At 45.6% G+C, this 15,597-nt stretch overlaps 1 protein-coding gene across 1 annotated transcript in view; it reads left to right on the top strand.

Moving 5' to 3' along the window:
- The window catches only part of pdgfra (platelet-derived growth factor receptor, alpha polypeptide), a 27,733-nt gene continuing 12,136 nt past the window's right edge, over window positions 1-15,597 (top strand). Inside the window, exons 1-17 of the mRNA XM_079506315.1 lie at window positions 1-139; window positions 2,514-2,589; window positions 2,971-3,240; window positions 4,062-4,328; window positions 5,675-5,805; window positions 8,325-8,487; window positions 8,892-9,084; window positions 9,485-9,600; window positions 10,047-10,343; window positions 10,665-10,928; window positions 11,344-11,471; window positions 11,610-11,778; window positions 12,114-12,303; window positions 12,738-12,853; window positions 13,028-13,154; window positions 13,422-13,618; window positions 15,341-15,435. Of these exons, the coding sequence (XP_079362441.1) occupies window positions 2,532-2,589; window positions 2,971-3,240; window positions 4,062-4,328; window positions 5,675-5,805; window positions 8,325-8,487; window positions 8,892-9,084; window positions 9,485-9,600; window positions 10,047-10,343; window positions 10,665-10,928; window positions 11,344-11,471; window positions 11,610-11,778; window positions 12,114-12,303; window positions 12,738-12,853; window positions 13,028-13,154; window positions 13,422-13,618; window positions 15,341-15,435 (2,781 nt within the window). The 5' untranslated portion in view covers window positions 1-139; window positions 2,514-2,531. The remainder of the gene's footprint in view (window positions 140-2,513; window positions 2,590-2,970; window positions 3,241-4,061; window positions 4,329-5,674; window positions 5,806-8,324; window positions 8,488-8,891; window positions 9,085-9,484; window positions 9,601-10,046; window positions 10,344-10,664; window positions 10,929-11,343; window positions 11,472-11,609; window positions 11,779-12,113; window positions 12,304-12,737; window positions 12,854-13,027; window positions 13,155-13,421; window positions 13,619-15,340; window positions 15,436-15,597) is intronic.

Here is a 15,597-nt window from a genome sequence, read left to right as displayed (position 1 = left end):
AGACGGAGTGGCGCACAGTACACTGAAGGATTATTATTCACTGCTGTGAAGGAGGCGCGTTTTGGAGCGCTTAATGCTCCATTCCCGTTCATTCTGGATATATATACGCAAAAGGAATTAATACGAGGGATTTCCTAAGGTAATTTAAAAGTAATTGCAGTCAAAATGAGTGCATTCTAGTATTAGGTGTGCGCTATTAAAACTTTGTTGTTTTAATAGATTGCGCACGAAGACCAAGGGGTTCAAGATAACATTGAATACTTTTTTCTATAGGAAAAGTTTGCGCAAAACTTTCTTTCTTTCTTTCTTTCTTTCTTTCTTTCTTTCTTTCTTTCTTTCTTTTTCTTTTTTTATTTGTTTTGTTTTATTTACTTCGGGAATAGTTTGGCACTTTTTCGTTAAGAGTTGTGTTTTATCCATGCACCATATGGCCTCACGTCCGGATGACGGGCAGGGAGAGTCGCTGACTCGGCTGGATGAAAGCGCTCGTCTTCGGCCTCACAGCTGGAGGTGTCACCTCGAAGACTGAGGCACCATTGTGGGATGCTGCCTGCCACTTAATGGGAAACACATTGGAAATTACACTTCACATCGCTTTCTCCATTCCCCTGCACTTGGAATGCGGTGGAATTAAATTGGAATATCTGCATAGGAATGGCCCGTGACTGCAAGCTTCATGCATGGAGTTGAACGTGGAAAGAAGAATTCTATTTGGAGGCTCACAATCAAGCCACTCCGTTATAACTGCCATTTCACTGAGGAATGTTTCCCGGGACACGCATCAATTGTGCGAAATGTCGCACATAGACTATATAAAGCCTTTTCCTGCAAAAATGCAAAGAAATAAAACTTTGTCTGTTTAGACGCCCGATATATTTGTAATCCAAACCCAATTCACTCTTTGCAATCAATCACAATCACACCTATTGATAATCAATTGCTCAGTTGCCATATTGATTGCATGTAACCACTGATCTCATGAGGACAGTAAGTTAAGTCTTGAGACCCGATTTCAGCTGTTGCTCAAGTGCACCACTGTCCAGCAGAACGATTTGATATCTGCATGGGACATTTGTCGAGGCTTTTGGTGGGAGACTAGCGTCCTGTCTGCCCTGTTTTCTGGAGGGAGCGGAGAAAACAGGGTAGACAAGACGGTCTAGCAGTCGAATCTATTGTATAGCCCACTCATTCTGACAGGAATATCCTAGAAAATCCACCGCCAAAGCGCAAAATCCTCACTGAAATGACTTGTTTAAAACAAGGCGTGTGCACAAACATGTCAAATGGGATTAGAGATTTGTCAAGGGATTCCCACGCAACTATGCTTTTCAGTCTGTTCCGTGGAGTGGGTCGACTTAATTATAGAGTTTGAACAAACCCAGGTTGTGCCATGCATAATTATCCTGTCCGGATGAGCCCGACCGAGGAGCCACAATGATCTTTCTATGAGCAGACAGTTTTGTAACCGTAATTTACTGCCTGAGGGTATTATCTAATGGAGATTTCACATATCTATAGGCCTACTGGCCCTGAACAGCAAAGAGACGATTTGCGCACTGGATTATGAGATGAAGCAAAGAGAAGTTCAATGTGACATTTCAAAGTCACAGCAAGGCATACGACGTGGAATTATACTATTTCTGAGTCCAATTGGTCTGAGTTTGACATTAAAGACGTCAAAATTGGACCAATTAATGAAATCATGCATTTTCAGCGATGTGCGCATTGAGCGCTGCTTAATGGGAAAGAGCCGCTCAGCCGTTGATGCAATCCAGGCGCAGGAAGGGTCCGAACATCACAGGCAGATAAGAGCAGCGGAATGTGACCAACAACAGACAAGAAGACTGCATGGCTAAAAGGATGGGCGCATGTTTATATAATTAAGTCACAAACATCGATTCAGCTTTAACATCTGACATGCATTTTGCGAATATTCCACTTTCCAGTTTAGCCCTTAATGCCAAACAATGACCATTTCCATTGGTCTAATCAAATTATAGTACCTCACTTCGCGTGTAAATTAGAGACGGTTCTTATTAAACGACAAAAGGGGTTATTTTCCATTTAGTTTCATTTTGGACTGGAGAGGCATTGGAGAAACCAGCAGTGAAGTCAGCGGGAGATTCCAAGGACTGTCCGAGTCACTGAAGATGTGGACTATGTCGCCCTCTAGCGACGAAACCTACATTCAGCTGGAGCGCATCTGGAGGAGGACTTGGTGCGCAGTTGCGCTACAACATAAGTTTAGTCCAAGAGCCAAATGTCCCCTGAGAGCAAAGCCACAGCGTCTCCACCAGCTCCAAACTAAACACGCACCACAGGCACGATTTGAACGAGCCAGACGAAGATTAAGTCCACAAGTCATGGATTTATTGACCAAAGAGCAATTATCTAGATCTATTGAATGTGTTGCGACAAAGTATCGTTTGCCTATAGAGGCCTATAGTGTAAATTAGATGTCCACTAGCGGCTAGCCTTTTAAACGACATACGACACACTTCTTTTCTCTTTAGGGAAGAACACCCGCGGCCATGGATGATATGAAGAGCGGCCTCCTCTTTGCTGTTGTCCTGCTGGGGGTCTTATCCGGTAAGAATGTCATTTTCTTTCGTTATTGACTAACCAATCTACTCTGGTTCTAAAAAGTGGGTGCGGGAACCCGTTGAAAGGCTTCCAGGGGGCCAGCAAAAATGAGACTAAAACGAAGACCTATATTTTCTTCAGCTATTCAAATTCAATCTGAAATAAATTGATCAGATTTGGAAATATCAAATCTGGTCGCCCTGGACCCTGGCCCACAGGCCCAATATGTTTTCAAATGCGGTTTCACGATCCCGTATTATTGGCCATGAATTGATGTATAGCTTTAGCGGCCATTGACATGAAAATGTTAGTTTTATAGCCTACATGTGCTTAGCTAAATGATAACACTGCGCAAATAACGAATGCGTAAAAATCACCTTCTTGCAGCCTCATTCGGACTGTCACCGCCGACCATCATATCGAATGAAGAAGAGTTCGTCCTTCAGCGCATGTCCGTGTTCAACATCAGCTGTACGGGCAAGCGGAACGTGGTGTGGGTCGAGCCCCTGCCCGATAACACGTTCGTCTACCCCGGATACTACACCTCCACCCTGTTCATCTACAACGCGTCGGCGACGCACACTGGATATTACAGCTGCAGATATGAAGCAGACGATGAGGATGACAACGAGGCTGAAATCTACGTCTTTGTGCCAGGTAAAGGACCGATTAACGCCATGTCACTAGCCTACTAGTTGTTTGTTCAGTAACGGGGGTCCCTTTCTCTCTAGCACTTTGACTTAAGTAAACAGAAAATGCATTTTCAGGTGTAGTCTCAGGAAAGAGAATGGATGCAGGATAGCAGGCCTATACAGGATAAACAAGTGATTTGGAATTGATGACTCAAAGAAGTGAGCAGACACATTTGAAACTGGAACACTATAACATTGAATCATGAGGCCTGATTGGATTAAATTGGCAACACACCTGAAAATGAAAATGTTTTTAGAGCGATGGAGAGGCATTTTAACCCAAAAATACAGTAATACAGTAATAACATATTCTTTTTTCTATATGTTGAAACAATTCAAAAAAACTCTGAGTTTAGGATGGAACCAAATGGAATATTGATCTAATTTGTACTAGGCTATACTCTCAGAGTTAGGTTTATTTTACTGTGTAGATGTGGTTCATGTTCACACTTGTCCTTTGCACCCATACACTGTACTACACTACACAAATGGTTCTGAACAGCACTAAAAGTACTCTCTCTCTCTCTCTCTCTGTGTGTGTGCGGTGTGTGCTAGCGTGTGTGTGTGAGAGAGACAGAGAGAGAGGGAGAGAGAGGAACCTCTTTTGGTACAATATAGCACCTATCTTAAAGGTGATACACTTGCCAAATGGTGCTATGAACCAGGTGCCTAAACTAAGCCCAAGAAGCAGTAGAGAACCAGTCTAAAGGACCATAACAGGTTCTTTTGTACAACCCACCCAGAAGAATCACTGAACAACCGCCATGCATGTTTCTGTGTGCACAGACCCCCAGGTTCCGTTCGTTCCGGAGGAGCCTGAGAACCTGGTGGTTCCGGTGTTCACCGGAGGAACCATCATCCCCTGCCGCACGTCGGACCCGCGCTCTCACGTCCTGCTGAAGAGCGTGCCCAGCGGCGAGGAGATCCCAGCCCCGTACGACAACAAGATGGGCTTCATCAGCAGCCTGTCCTCCGGACGCTACCGCTGTGAGACCACCGCCGGGGGCCAAACGCTCGCCAGCGACATCTACACGGTGGACGACGACGACAAAGGTAAGAAGACCATTAGCACCCGAGAGCCTAGTGTTGGAGTTAGAGCTTAGTGTTCGTTTGTGTGCTTTCCACTTTCAATTATGGCCTAATTTTTAGGCTATTTAGAAATGTTTAATAACATACACCCATATCCTAACTTGACTGTGGTCCCCCAGGGCTCCATAAATGTGCTAGTATTTCCCTCAACATCAAATCTCTTTGCCAAAAGTAGCTGTTTTCTAGCTATAGTTTTGCTGAACGTTCGCCCCAGGATCTGGAACTTATTTGAATGAATAAAAGTGTATTTTCTATATGATAGAGTATGTATATGTTAATACGATATAACCAGTACATCAGCAGTGGTTGCGGTGGTCTCCCTACTCTTCCATTGAGACGTTTAGAAGTTAGAACCCATGTGTCAGGTACAGTAGGAAACATACTGGTTGACAAGAAGTACTGCCCAAATCCCATAAGCAGGGATTGCCTCTTGAATGAGTGGTAGATGTTTGGTCTCCCACGAGGGACATAAAACATACGGGTTGCATCTGCCTACATTAGACGATATGAAAATAACCAACTTTCATGTCATGCCATGAAAAGCATATGTGCGAAATTATAAATTCCTAGATTTAGTCATGATGAATGCATTTGACAGAAAAAGCAACAACTCCAGACTGTTTGGCCATGTTGCAAACGTTTAGGTAACTTAAGCAAATATAATTTCCCAACGGACTGTAACTCAGAAAATGTACTGTAGGCTTATATGTCTTTATTAATAATCGTTACATTAAAAAGACTGAGCCACAGAAAAAAGCAAACCAGTTAAACGATCATGTTTTCTGAACACTGGGAAACGACTGTTGTGTAATTCTTCCTTTCAAAGCAGCAGTAAAAGTGATGGGAACAGGACAATATGGGGAACATTATTGTGCACAGCTGTTAACACTCTCCAAGAGTGTTTACCATTCAGAGGGTTGAGAGAGGGTGATCTCACCCTGTGACAGCCATCATGATGTCATGATGTCATTAAATCATTACCACTGGGGAAGATTACTTCACAGTTCACACTCCTGTTGTCACCGTGTGTGTGTGTCCTGTTGTCACCAACTGGACACACACACACACACACACACACACACACACACACACACACACACACACACACACACACGCACACACACACACACACACACACACACACACACACACACACACACACACACACACAGCTCACGAAGTGTCACGATGGCATGAGCCACCGCTCAGAAACACATGATCTCATGTCATGGTCATCACATTGTCACCGTACTCTGGGATGGGTGAGATGACGGTGCTGATATCTTGTCCCTCCCTGGTGGTCTGTGCAGAGTCAGAGGACTTCCGTGTGGAGGTGAGAGCCAGTGAGGAGGCGGTGAGGGTGGGACAGCCCTTCAACATCACCTGCGTGGCCCCCACCGGAATGGCCTTTCACCAGCAGTGGCTCCACCCCAGAAAACAGGCAAGTTTTCAGGGACTCTCATCTCTGTCTGTCTTCCTAGCTCTCTCTCTCTCTCTCTCTCTCTCTCTCTCTCTCTCTCTCTCTCTCTCTCTCTCTCTCTCTAGTGTGAAGGGAGACTAAACATAAATGGTGCTAAAAGCACTACAAGTGGTTGTCTGGCATAACCATTGGTGCTATATAGCGAGGTATATAGCACCTATGACAAATGGTGCAATAGAACCATTAGAGGTGTCTGTCTGTCTGTCTGTCTGTCTGTCTGTCTGTCTGTCTGTCTGTCTGTCTGTCTGTCTGTCTGTCTGTCTGTCTGTCTGTCTGTCTGTCTGTCTGTCTGTCTGTCTGTCTGTCTGTCTGTCTGTCTGTCTGTGTGCGTCTCTCTCTCTCTCTCTCTCTCTCTCTCTCTCTCTCTCTCTCTCTCTCTCTCTCTCTCTCTCTCTCTCTCTCTCTCTCTCTCTCTCTCTCCTCAGATTTCAGTGTAGCCCAGTTCTCAACCTTTTTAATTTCAACCTCCAGTTACAATTTTATCTCCGGGCCACAACCAATACGGTAAAATCCAGAGATTGTACAGACCCTTGTGGGGTCCATTTGGTTCCTGACCATCAACCATTTAGCTGGGGACCCCCCTGGAACTCCCCTCAAGGACAACAGGGGGGTCCCCAGACCCCCTGTTGAGGGTGGTCTGGTGTTTTATTACCCATTATTCTGTCTGCTCTCTGAGCCGCCGGCTGCGTCGCTAACGTCTCCATGAGTTCTAGTGTTTTATTACTCTTTTTTTTGGCTCTGGTCTCTCACTGTATTTCCTCCTCTTCATTGACTTGGTGTCCATCCATGTTCTATTCCTGCCCAGCAGCGCTGAGACTTAATTTCAGTGAATAATGATGTTGGACTGCGACTTCGTAGGGGAGAAGCATAATAGAGCTGAGGACATAAAAATGATGGGAAAAAAGGACAGGAAGGAAGGAAAGACAGGGTTGAAAGCACGTCTGAATCTGGACGCATTCATCTCAATCTGAATGCATGGATCTCTCAACGCATGAATCGAAAGATCAACCTGAATGTTTGGATTCAAATCTCAATCTGAATGCATGACTCTGAATGAACCTCTACTGTAATCAGAATCTCAACCTGGGTGCATGAATCTCAACACATTAATCCAAAGGCCAAACTACAGTAAATGCATGAATCCAAATCACAATATGAATGCATGGATCTCAACGCATTCATCTGAAAGTCAATCTGAATGCTTGAATCCAAATCTCAATCTGAACCCAAGAATCTGATGAATGCATGAATGTGAACACATTCATCCAAATCTCAATATAAATGCATGAATCTTTCCTGTAAGACCTTGTCCTGCAGCCAAGTCTGAGCACTTGTCTGAGCTGGCAAAGCGACGGGTGAGAAAGTTGTTTGTGGAAGTTTAGGACAAACGGCTTGTAGAAAGGAGTCAGTTCAAAAGGAAAGGAGGATAGTAAATCCTGTGACCGCTCTGACCCTGGGACGTGTAGAGCAGATATACGCCCCACTTCCACATGACCCCATGATCCCAGTGAAACATTTTATGCATTAAGTGTGCACGCTGCATGTATTTGAGGGTATAAGAATCATTTTTTATTTTCCATTTAGTGTGTGTGTGTGTGTGTGTGTGTGTGTGTGTGTGTGTGTGTGTGTGTGTGTGTGTGTGTGTGTGTGTGTGTGTGTGTGTGTGTGTGTGTGTGTGTGTGTGCACGCGTGCACTAGCCTGTGTGTCCATAATCCCTGCAGCACATTTTGACGAAACCGTCTGTTTTAGTGCATGGGATTCCTCTGAGCCGTTTTCCAGAGACAGTCAGGACTCCCGGCTTTGGTCTCAGCTGCAATTACAGGCTTTTAAAAGGCCCTGCAATCCTGATTTATCTCCTGTGGGCCCGCAAGTGTTTTACCCATCAGCTCTCACTCTGATAAATGGAACCCTATGCTGATACCTGCAAAGGAAAAGGAAAAGCACAGTGAGAGGCAGAAAGCCACCCTCCCAAAAACACAAAGAAAAACAAGGTTCAGGATACAGAAAGCCATCGTTCATCTGTCAGCATGTATGAGTCTGTCCAAATCCAGTGACTTAAAAAGAAAAACTGTAGACTGATGTATACTAAAGGCGTACATGCCGGGAGCGTGAACATTAAACAACCCGAAAATGTGTCTGCGAATATGTCGCATCAAAGTATTCATATTAGGTGATGATGCCTGATTCATACAGGTTGATGTGTTTATTGTGGTGGAAAACAACCTCCCTTTGAGAATATACAAAATATCACGTCGCTTTATCTGTCATGTAATATTCGTGTTCTGTGTGGAAGTAGGCCTACTCAGAAAAATATATATTTTCGGGCGAATTAATCACACAATAAGGGCCATTAGTTGTGTGCCGGTGTCGTAGACCGAACATAGCCAATCTACAAGCTCACAACGGATTGCAGTGCAACGCCATCTTTTTGTACATCTTTTTAAAGTATAATGACACCCATAACCTTGTGTTCTTCCAGGCCGTGGACGCTGTTCAGATGAAGCAGACCTTTCCCGATCGGGTCCTCTACACCCTCGCCGTCCAGAAAGCCACCGTCCAGGACAGCGGGATCTACGAGTGCTCCGTCACCAACGACGTCAGCGGCGAGGCCCGAGCCAGCACTGTGGCCGTGGCCGTCTTCGGTACGCTTTCCCTTCCGTTTTGGTCCATGTCACAACTTTCAGCAGCTTTGTAACGGTTTGACCGAACGCTCACACTCCCCATAGTCTACTCTAAGAAGTCACCAAATCCACTTTGATTGCTTTCCCATCGTGCTCCTGGTCAGGTAAATTGGTTGTGATTTCCTGTGTGTACATCAAGTGCTGTCAGGGACGTGCGGTCCTAGAGTTCGACCATCCTAAAGTGAAGTTACACCTCTGCTATGATCATCATCTACCGTGTTTTATGGGATGGCTTCCGCAGATGTCTGCCAGACCTTCATTTCTCCTACCCCCCCCTCTCTCTCATATTTTTGTCTCATTTTTCCGTCAAATTTCTTTCTCTACCCTCCGTTTTCTTGGCTCGTCCCTACCTCTCCCTCCATCAGAGGAAAGCTCCTTCGTTACGGTGGACCACAGCGGGATCGGGGCGGTGGAGTTCGTCAGCCTGCTGGAGGAGACAGAGTTCACCATCCTCATCGACGCCTACCCCGCCCCCAAAGTGGCCTGGCTCAAGGACGGCGCCGCCATGTCTGAGAGCTACTATATGTACACCAAAACCAGCCACCTGGAGGGGAACCGGTGAGGGTGGCTTTTTGAGATTATTTGTGCATTTACAAAAGATGTGTTCAGTTTTAGTTTGCTCCATCTCAGAGTTCTGTTCTGTACAAAAAGAATAGCAAAAATACACAATCTTGTACATCAGCTATTTTTGACATTCATCGTACAACGAATATGCACATAGGGCTTAAGTTGCTAAATGAAAATGTGTGAAGGTAGGTCTGTAGTCTACTGGCACTGTGCACAAGAGGTTTGGTGCTGAGCAGTTTGAGAGCTCTAGTCACTCAAGACAGACACATAGACAGCCAGCGAGCCAGATTGACCCACTTACAGACGGTTAGACTCCTGCAGAGAGCCACAGCGGACGAAAAATCCTGAATCCTCAAATTGAATGCAGTGTTTATCTTTTGTGTTCTCGCAGGTATCAAAGCGTTCTGACGTTCCGTCAGCCCCTGGAGAAAGACAGCGGGAATTACACCATCACAGCGCTCAGTGGATCGCACACGGCCCAGTTCTACTTCACCCTCAAAGTGAAAGGTAAGAGGAACGTCACCACATCTTCAGAACCTGTCCTTCATTCATGATTCTAGCTGATATAGTGATGTAGACTGGGATCAACTTGTTTTGCAGTTTTAGAGAGAATCAGTTGGTTATGGATAAGGTCTGTGCTCCCCTTATAAAGTAAGTCTTGATATAACTTGTGGTGTTTGGTAGTTTGATACTTGTTTATTCTAACAAGTATAGAGCTAGCTTAACTTGATTCAGTATTCATGTGGTAGGAACCATAACATTGCGGCACACAACGGTATACAGATATCAGAGGCGGGCTCTAGAGGCGGTGGGTTTGAGACACTGGTATATTCAGAATTAAAACCAGGCCGCAATGTGGAAAGCCTGGTGATGTGAGGTCAATATGCTACTGATGTCTTGGAGACACGTTCAGATCTGTGACTAACTCGTCACGACCGTGTTGATTCCTCAAGCGACGGGCGCGATACTGTTCCATCCATCCGCGGCCCCGCTGCTGTTGCCCCAGAAGGAGGAGATGGTGGTGGCCCTCCACGCCGACTTCACCCTGACCTGCCGCGGGGAGGCGGAGCTGGCCTGGGAAACGCCCTTCTCCCTGGCAGAGCAGACCCAGGAGGACAACAGTGGCCTGTTCGTCACCACCATCACGGTGGAGAACGCCACCGCCGAGCACACCGGCTTCTACACCTGCTTCTACAGCGGCAACGCCACCGACGACGCGGAGGACGCCAGCATCTACGTCTATGTGCCAGGTACGGACCGCAAAGTCTCAACTGTTTGTTTGTTTTTTTGTGTTATCAGTGATTCTCAAAGCTTTTAATTTCAAAGACCCTCTGCTTGATGTGAGTTTTACCTCTGAGAGTTGGGACACCAATCTAGACTGTAAAATCCTCAGTGCAAATTTTACTCTGAGTGTACAAATGGAACCCAAGGGTCCATCTGGTTCCATTTGTACACTCTCAGAGTTACAGACCCAAAACACTACAGGTAACTACGTTTAGAGATTGTAAGGAAATAAAAACAATGCCAACATTTGAACGATCAAATAAAATAAACGTTTGACTTCAACCCAGATCCAGAGGTTCCTTTCCTGCCCATGATGCCCTTTAGCAACCACGTGCTGTCCAACCACGAGGAGATGGAGATCCCGTGTCGAGTGTCGGACTCCAGCGCCAACGTGACCCTGGTCAACGTGGACACCCAGCAGCCCGTGCCCAGCGTCTTCGACAGCAAGAGAGGTGCGGTGGGGATGTTCACCGCTGGGACGTACGTCTGCAAGGCCTTCATCAACGGAGAGGAGCACCACAGCGACGAGTACATCGTGCATGGCTGGGCAGGTGTGTATTTGCATGTATGCAAAGTTTGTGTACACATGCATCCTCATGTTTTGAGACTCAAGGTCCAACACACTGGAAGCGTGATGAATAATAAGATCTGAAAAATGCGTCAGCGAATAATATCAAGCTATTAATTTGGTGATGTCTCATTCATACATGTTGATGCTTTTATTTGCTGTGAAAATCGACTTCACTGTGTGGATGTACTCATGCCACAAACAACAGGTTACATTAATGCTAATTAATCGCACAAAATAAACACTCCCGATGTGCAATGAGTTAAACCAACACCCCTAATTTCACTGTGAACGAATTACATCACATCTGAGCTGGCTTTCTAACCTGCCAAATGTGTTCCATGATATGCTCCTCCTCAGTGGACATGTGTGTTGACGGGTGTCTTTGTGCGTGTCAGGCTCTGAGCTGCGCGTGGAGCTCAAAGCTCAGCGGACCGCCCTGCTGGTGGGGCAGACCATCACAGTCAGCTGTGTGGCCCGGGGCGCCGAGATACTGGAAGACCACTGGAAATACCCAGGCAAACAGGTGAGATTTTAACAAGTGAAATATAAATATCCTTCTTCCTCCTTAAAGAAGTTTCTCTTCTTAAACATCTTAATGAAGCTTCTCGAGAATGACAGACAATACGAAGGAAGTATACGTGATGGCTTGTGTCTGTTGCAGGCTGAACGTGGCCTCAAGACAGTGCGTGAGAACAAGAAAGACCAGGAGATCCAGTACACCCTGACCATCCCTCAGGCCTCGTCCAAAGACAGCGGCATCTACGCCTGCTCCATCACCGACATCATCAGCAACGAGAGCCAGACCAAGGAGCTCGCCATCACCGTCTACGGTACAACAGATCTTGTAGATCGTCTATTTCCAGTCCACGACACCCATGCACAACTCAGTATAACCCAAGTAAACAGTGTGCGGCATAATGTCAGTATCATACTGTGATGAGAGAGGAATAGATATGAAATGGGCAATATGTTTAATGCCTGTGTGGAGCATACAGGTATAACATACAGCAAAGGGATTCAAGCCTCACATGGACTACAACTTTAGATTCACAGCACATAGAAAGATGCTTTTTTCATAGATTTATTAGAAAAATAAAATATGTATTCTGTTCAAGAAGTAGCATTTCCGCTAATGTCTCTCTCTCTGTCTCTCTCCATCAAACAGAGAGCCCGTTTGTGTCCGTGTGGCCCGTGTTCGCGTCCCTGGAGTCTGCGGACCTGGATGAGGTGAAGGAGTTCCGAGCCAACATCGAGTCCTTCCCCAAGGCCCGCGTCACATGGCTCAAAGATGGCCGCCCGCTCAACGACTTGACGGCGGAGATCTCCACCAGCCTCCAGCAGCTCAGCGAGACCAGGTGAAGGGGTCGTTTGAACTTAAACTTGTACTTCAAATACCGCTAATGACAAGGTGCCTGCAGCATTCCCATCCTTCCAGGCCAAACTGCCAGGGCCTTGTAATTACAGAGCAACCCTTACGGGTCAATTTTGACACCTTTTAGAGCAGGGGGTCAAAATCAGTTTAACCACAAGCCCCCAAGCCTTGTGATATGACTTTATTTAAAAAAAAAAATTATACATATTTTTGAAACAGATATCTTGTATGGAACAAAATATTTTCAGATGGTGTTCATAATCATATTACATTTTTACATATTTATTTGTGGGTCCATGTCATGAAAAAGTTTGAGAACCATGCGTTAGAGTTAAATTATTCTGCATTTGACTGTGATAGGATCCTGCAGGTTTTGTGACACTGCATTTGTTTCTTGCCGTTCTTGGTTTCTTGTAGGCAGCAGAGCGTTCTGACTCTCATCAGGGCCAAAGAGGAGGACAGCGGGAACTACACAGTTGTGGTGGAGAACGGCAACCACAGCCGCAGTCACAGCTTCAGCCTCCAGGTCAAAGGTGAGCCAGAAGAATGCTCCGAGCCCTTACATTAAAGCTGTACCTTTATCTCTCTGAATGCGACCCCTGACCCCTCTCTCCCCTTTCTCCCACTATCTTTCACTCTCTCTCTCTCTCTTCCTCCATCCTTCACTGTGCCGTGCCGCCTGCTCCCTGTCCGTCTGGGTTCCACAGTGCCTGCAGTCATCGTGGACCTGATGGATCTCCACCACGGCTCCGCCACAGGCCAGTCTGTGGTGTGTGTCGCTGGAGGGCAGCCCACCCCCGAGGTGGAATGGTTCATCTGCAAGAACATCAAACAGTAAGCTCTTTCAGTCTTAGGTCTCTGTGTCTCCCCCTCTGCTTGATTTATACTTAGTTGCACACAAAATAAATGCGTTGTGACCTAATAAATCAGCGACTTCTGCAGCATGACACCGGCGCGCGACTAAGTATGAAACAAACTGCTAACTTTGCTAAGCCACCAGTCACAGTTACGGAATGCCACAGTGCTCTGCGATTGAACGGCATTAAACGTTGCCTCGCGATATTTTCCACATGGTGATTTATTTCGTTCGTACCCGTCCAGCTGTGCCAACGACTCGTCCCAGTGGGTGCCCCTACTGACCAACAACACCGACATCACAGTTGACTCCCACATCGACGAGGACAACCACCTGGAGAGCCAGGTCATGTTCGGACACCTGGAGAACACGCTGGCTGTGCGCTGCCTGGCCAGGAACGAGATGGCGGTCGTCAGCCGGGAGGTCAAGCTGGTCTCTAGCGGTAAGTGCGTGCACACCTACTCAATTTACCAATTCATTTAATTGGATTTGATTTAATTTAATTTAAACATAGGCATTTTGCAGACGCTCTTTTCCAGAGCGACTTGTAAGTGAGTATTTTGTCGTGCTTCAAAGAAACATCTGAGATTAGATTTGTTTTGTCAAGCAAAACAAATCTAAATCTAAACCAACATAAATCTACATGGTATAATCCAATCGGATCCAATCCACTTTATTTATAGAGCACATTTGTAACCAAAGTACTGTGCAGGAAAAAGAGATAAAAGGTAAACTATAGCATCTATCAACAAAGTTGACGAGAAGGGACAGAAGGAGAGAGGAGTGGTAGGGGGGACACGCCCCCACGCACAGTGCCCCTGCACGAACACAGACACACGCATTTTAAAAATGTATTCATGTCCACCTAAAGGAGAGCATACAAGGACACAAATATTAAAGGTATAGTTAAGGTTTCAATCAACAAAACCATGGCATATCTTCATGATACAAAAAGCATGTCACTCAGTACTCTGGGTATAGTAACAGCGTCTGGGCCATATGTGGCTGGCTGCTGCCAATTATAGCAGAGAGAGAGAACAATACTTTGCCAGTCTTTTTGCCTCCTTTTTCACGCACGCACGCACGCACACACGCACGCACGCACGCACGCACGCACGCACGCACGCACGCACGCACGCACGCACGCACGCACGCACGCACGCACGCACACACACACACACACACACACACACACACACACACACACACACACACACACACACACACACACACACACACACAGTTCAGATGTCATAGTGTCAGTTGCTGCCATCTAGTTTCCTCCTAATTGGCTTCTCATTCTGCCAGTGGGAGTGTGAAGCCTTTTGTTAGGGACCGTTCCTAGCAGCGAGCGCCATAGCAGCTGCCAGAATGCCATCGTCAGTATGTTTGCAGTGAGACAGCTGATCTCAGGCCTCTGTTTGGGGGAGGACTCTTATTCTGAAATTCAAGATGCTTACAGGGCCATTTGGCAACCCTTTCTTCAAACCTGCTTGCTTTTTCTGCAGCCCACGTTTTGGGCTTGCCAATAAGGAACCTTTTGCTGTCAGGAAACCCCCTGCTTGCACCGCTGTGGAAGGGCTCAAGCTCACAGATGTATTTACTCATTTCATCACACGATCAAACTCCACCGGCGTGTGTGAGATGTATAGGTTAATCAAACAAATGGATTTAATCGATTATAACAAATATCGACAATTGAATATTTCATAAATAAATATGAATAAATAATGAATAATTGATCCCTATTTTAATCATTATAGGTGACATAAAAAAAACGTTTCAATGTCAATAGCTGATATACAAGCTCACAAAGTGTTGTGATGTTAAGCATTGTGAACATGTATGGTAGATCGGCTAGTTTCATTATTTAATAATATAAAATAATGCTTAAATGTTTCATTCATCAATTTGTCAATATATATAGCGACAAATTGATTAATCATTTAAGCATTAGATATTTATATCATATTCATTTTTTTTCCCAATATATATAAAAATCAGTTCTAAGTTCTCAAGAAATCGAAAAAGCAATTTATGACCGAATAATTCTTAAGAAGACAATAGTTGAAACGTGTGTGTGTGTGTATGTGTGTTTGTGTGTGTGTGTGTGTGTGTGTGTGTGTGTGTGTGTGTGTGTGTGCATGTGTGTGTATGTTAACAGGCCCTCACTCACAGCTCACTGTGGCTGCGGCAGTCCTGGTTCTTCTGGTGTTCGTCATCATCTCACTCATTGTCCTGGTCATCATCTGGAAGCAGGTAGTGTACCTGCAGCCTTCATCTCATCTCCTCACTCATTGGCCTGCAGTCACTAGGCTGACTTTCTGTGCTCAACTTTGTCACCTTCACGCACCATTTTGCAACATCAGTGTTACGTCGACGGGTGTTAAAAGTAACACATTAATACTTCTTAATTTCGAC

The sequence above is a fragment of the Electrona antarctica genome (assembly GCF_951216825.1).
Source record: "Electrona antarctica genome assembly, chromosome: 7".
Classification (NCBI taxonomy): domain Eukaryota; kingdom Metazoa; phylum Chordata; class Actinopteri; order Myctophiformes; family Myctophidae; genus Electrona; species Electrona antarctica.
Note: the sequence above shows the minus strand (reverse complement) of the source record. Positions and strands in the feature narration are given on the sequence as shown.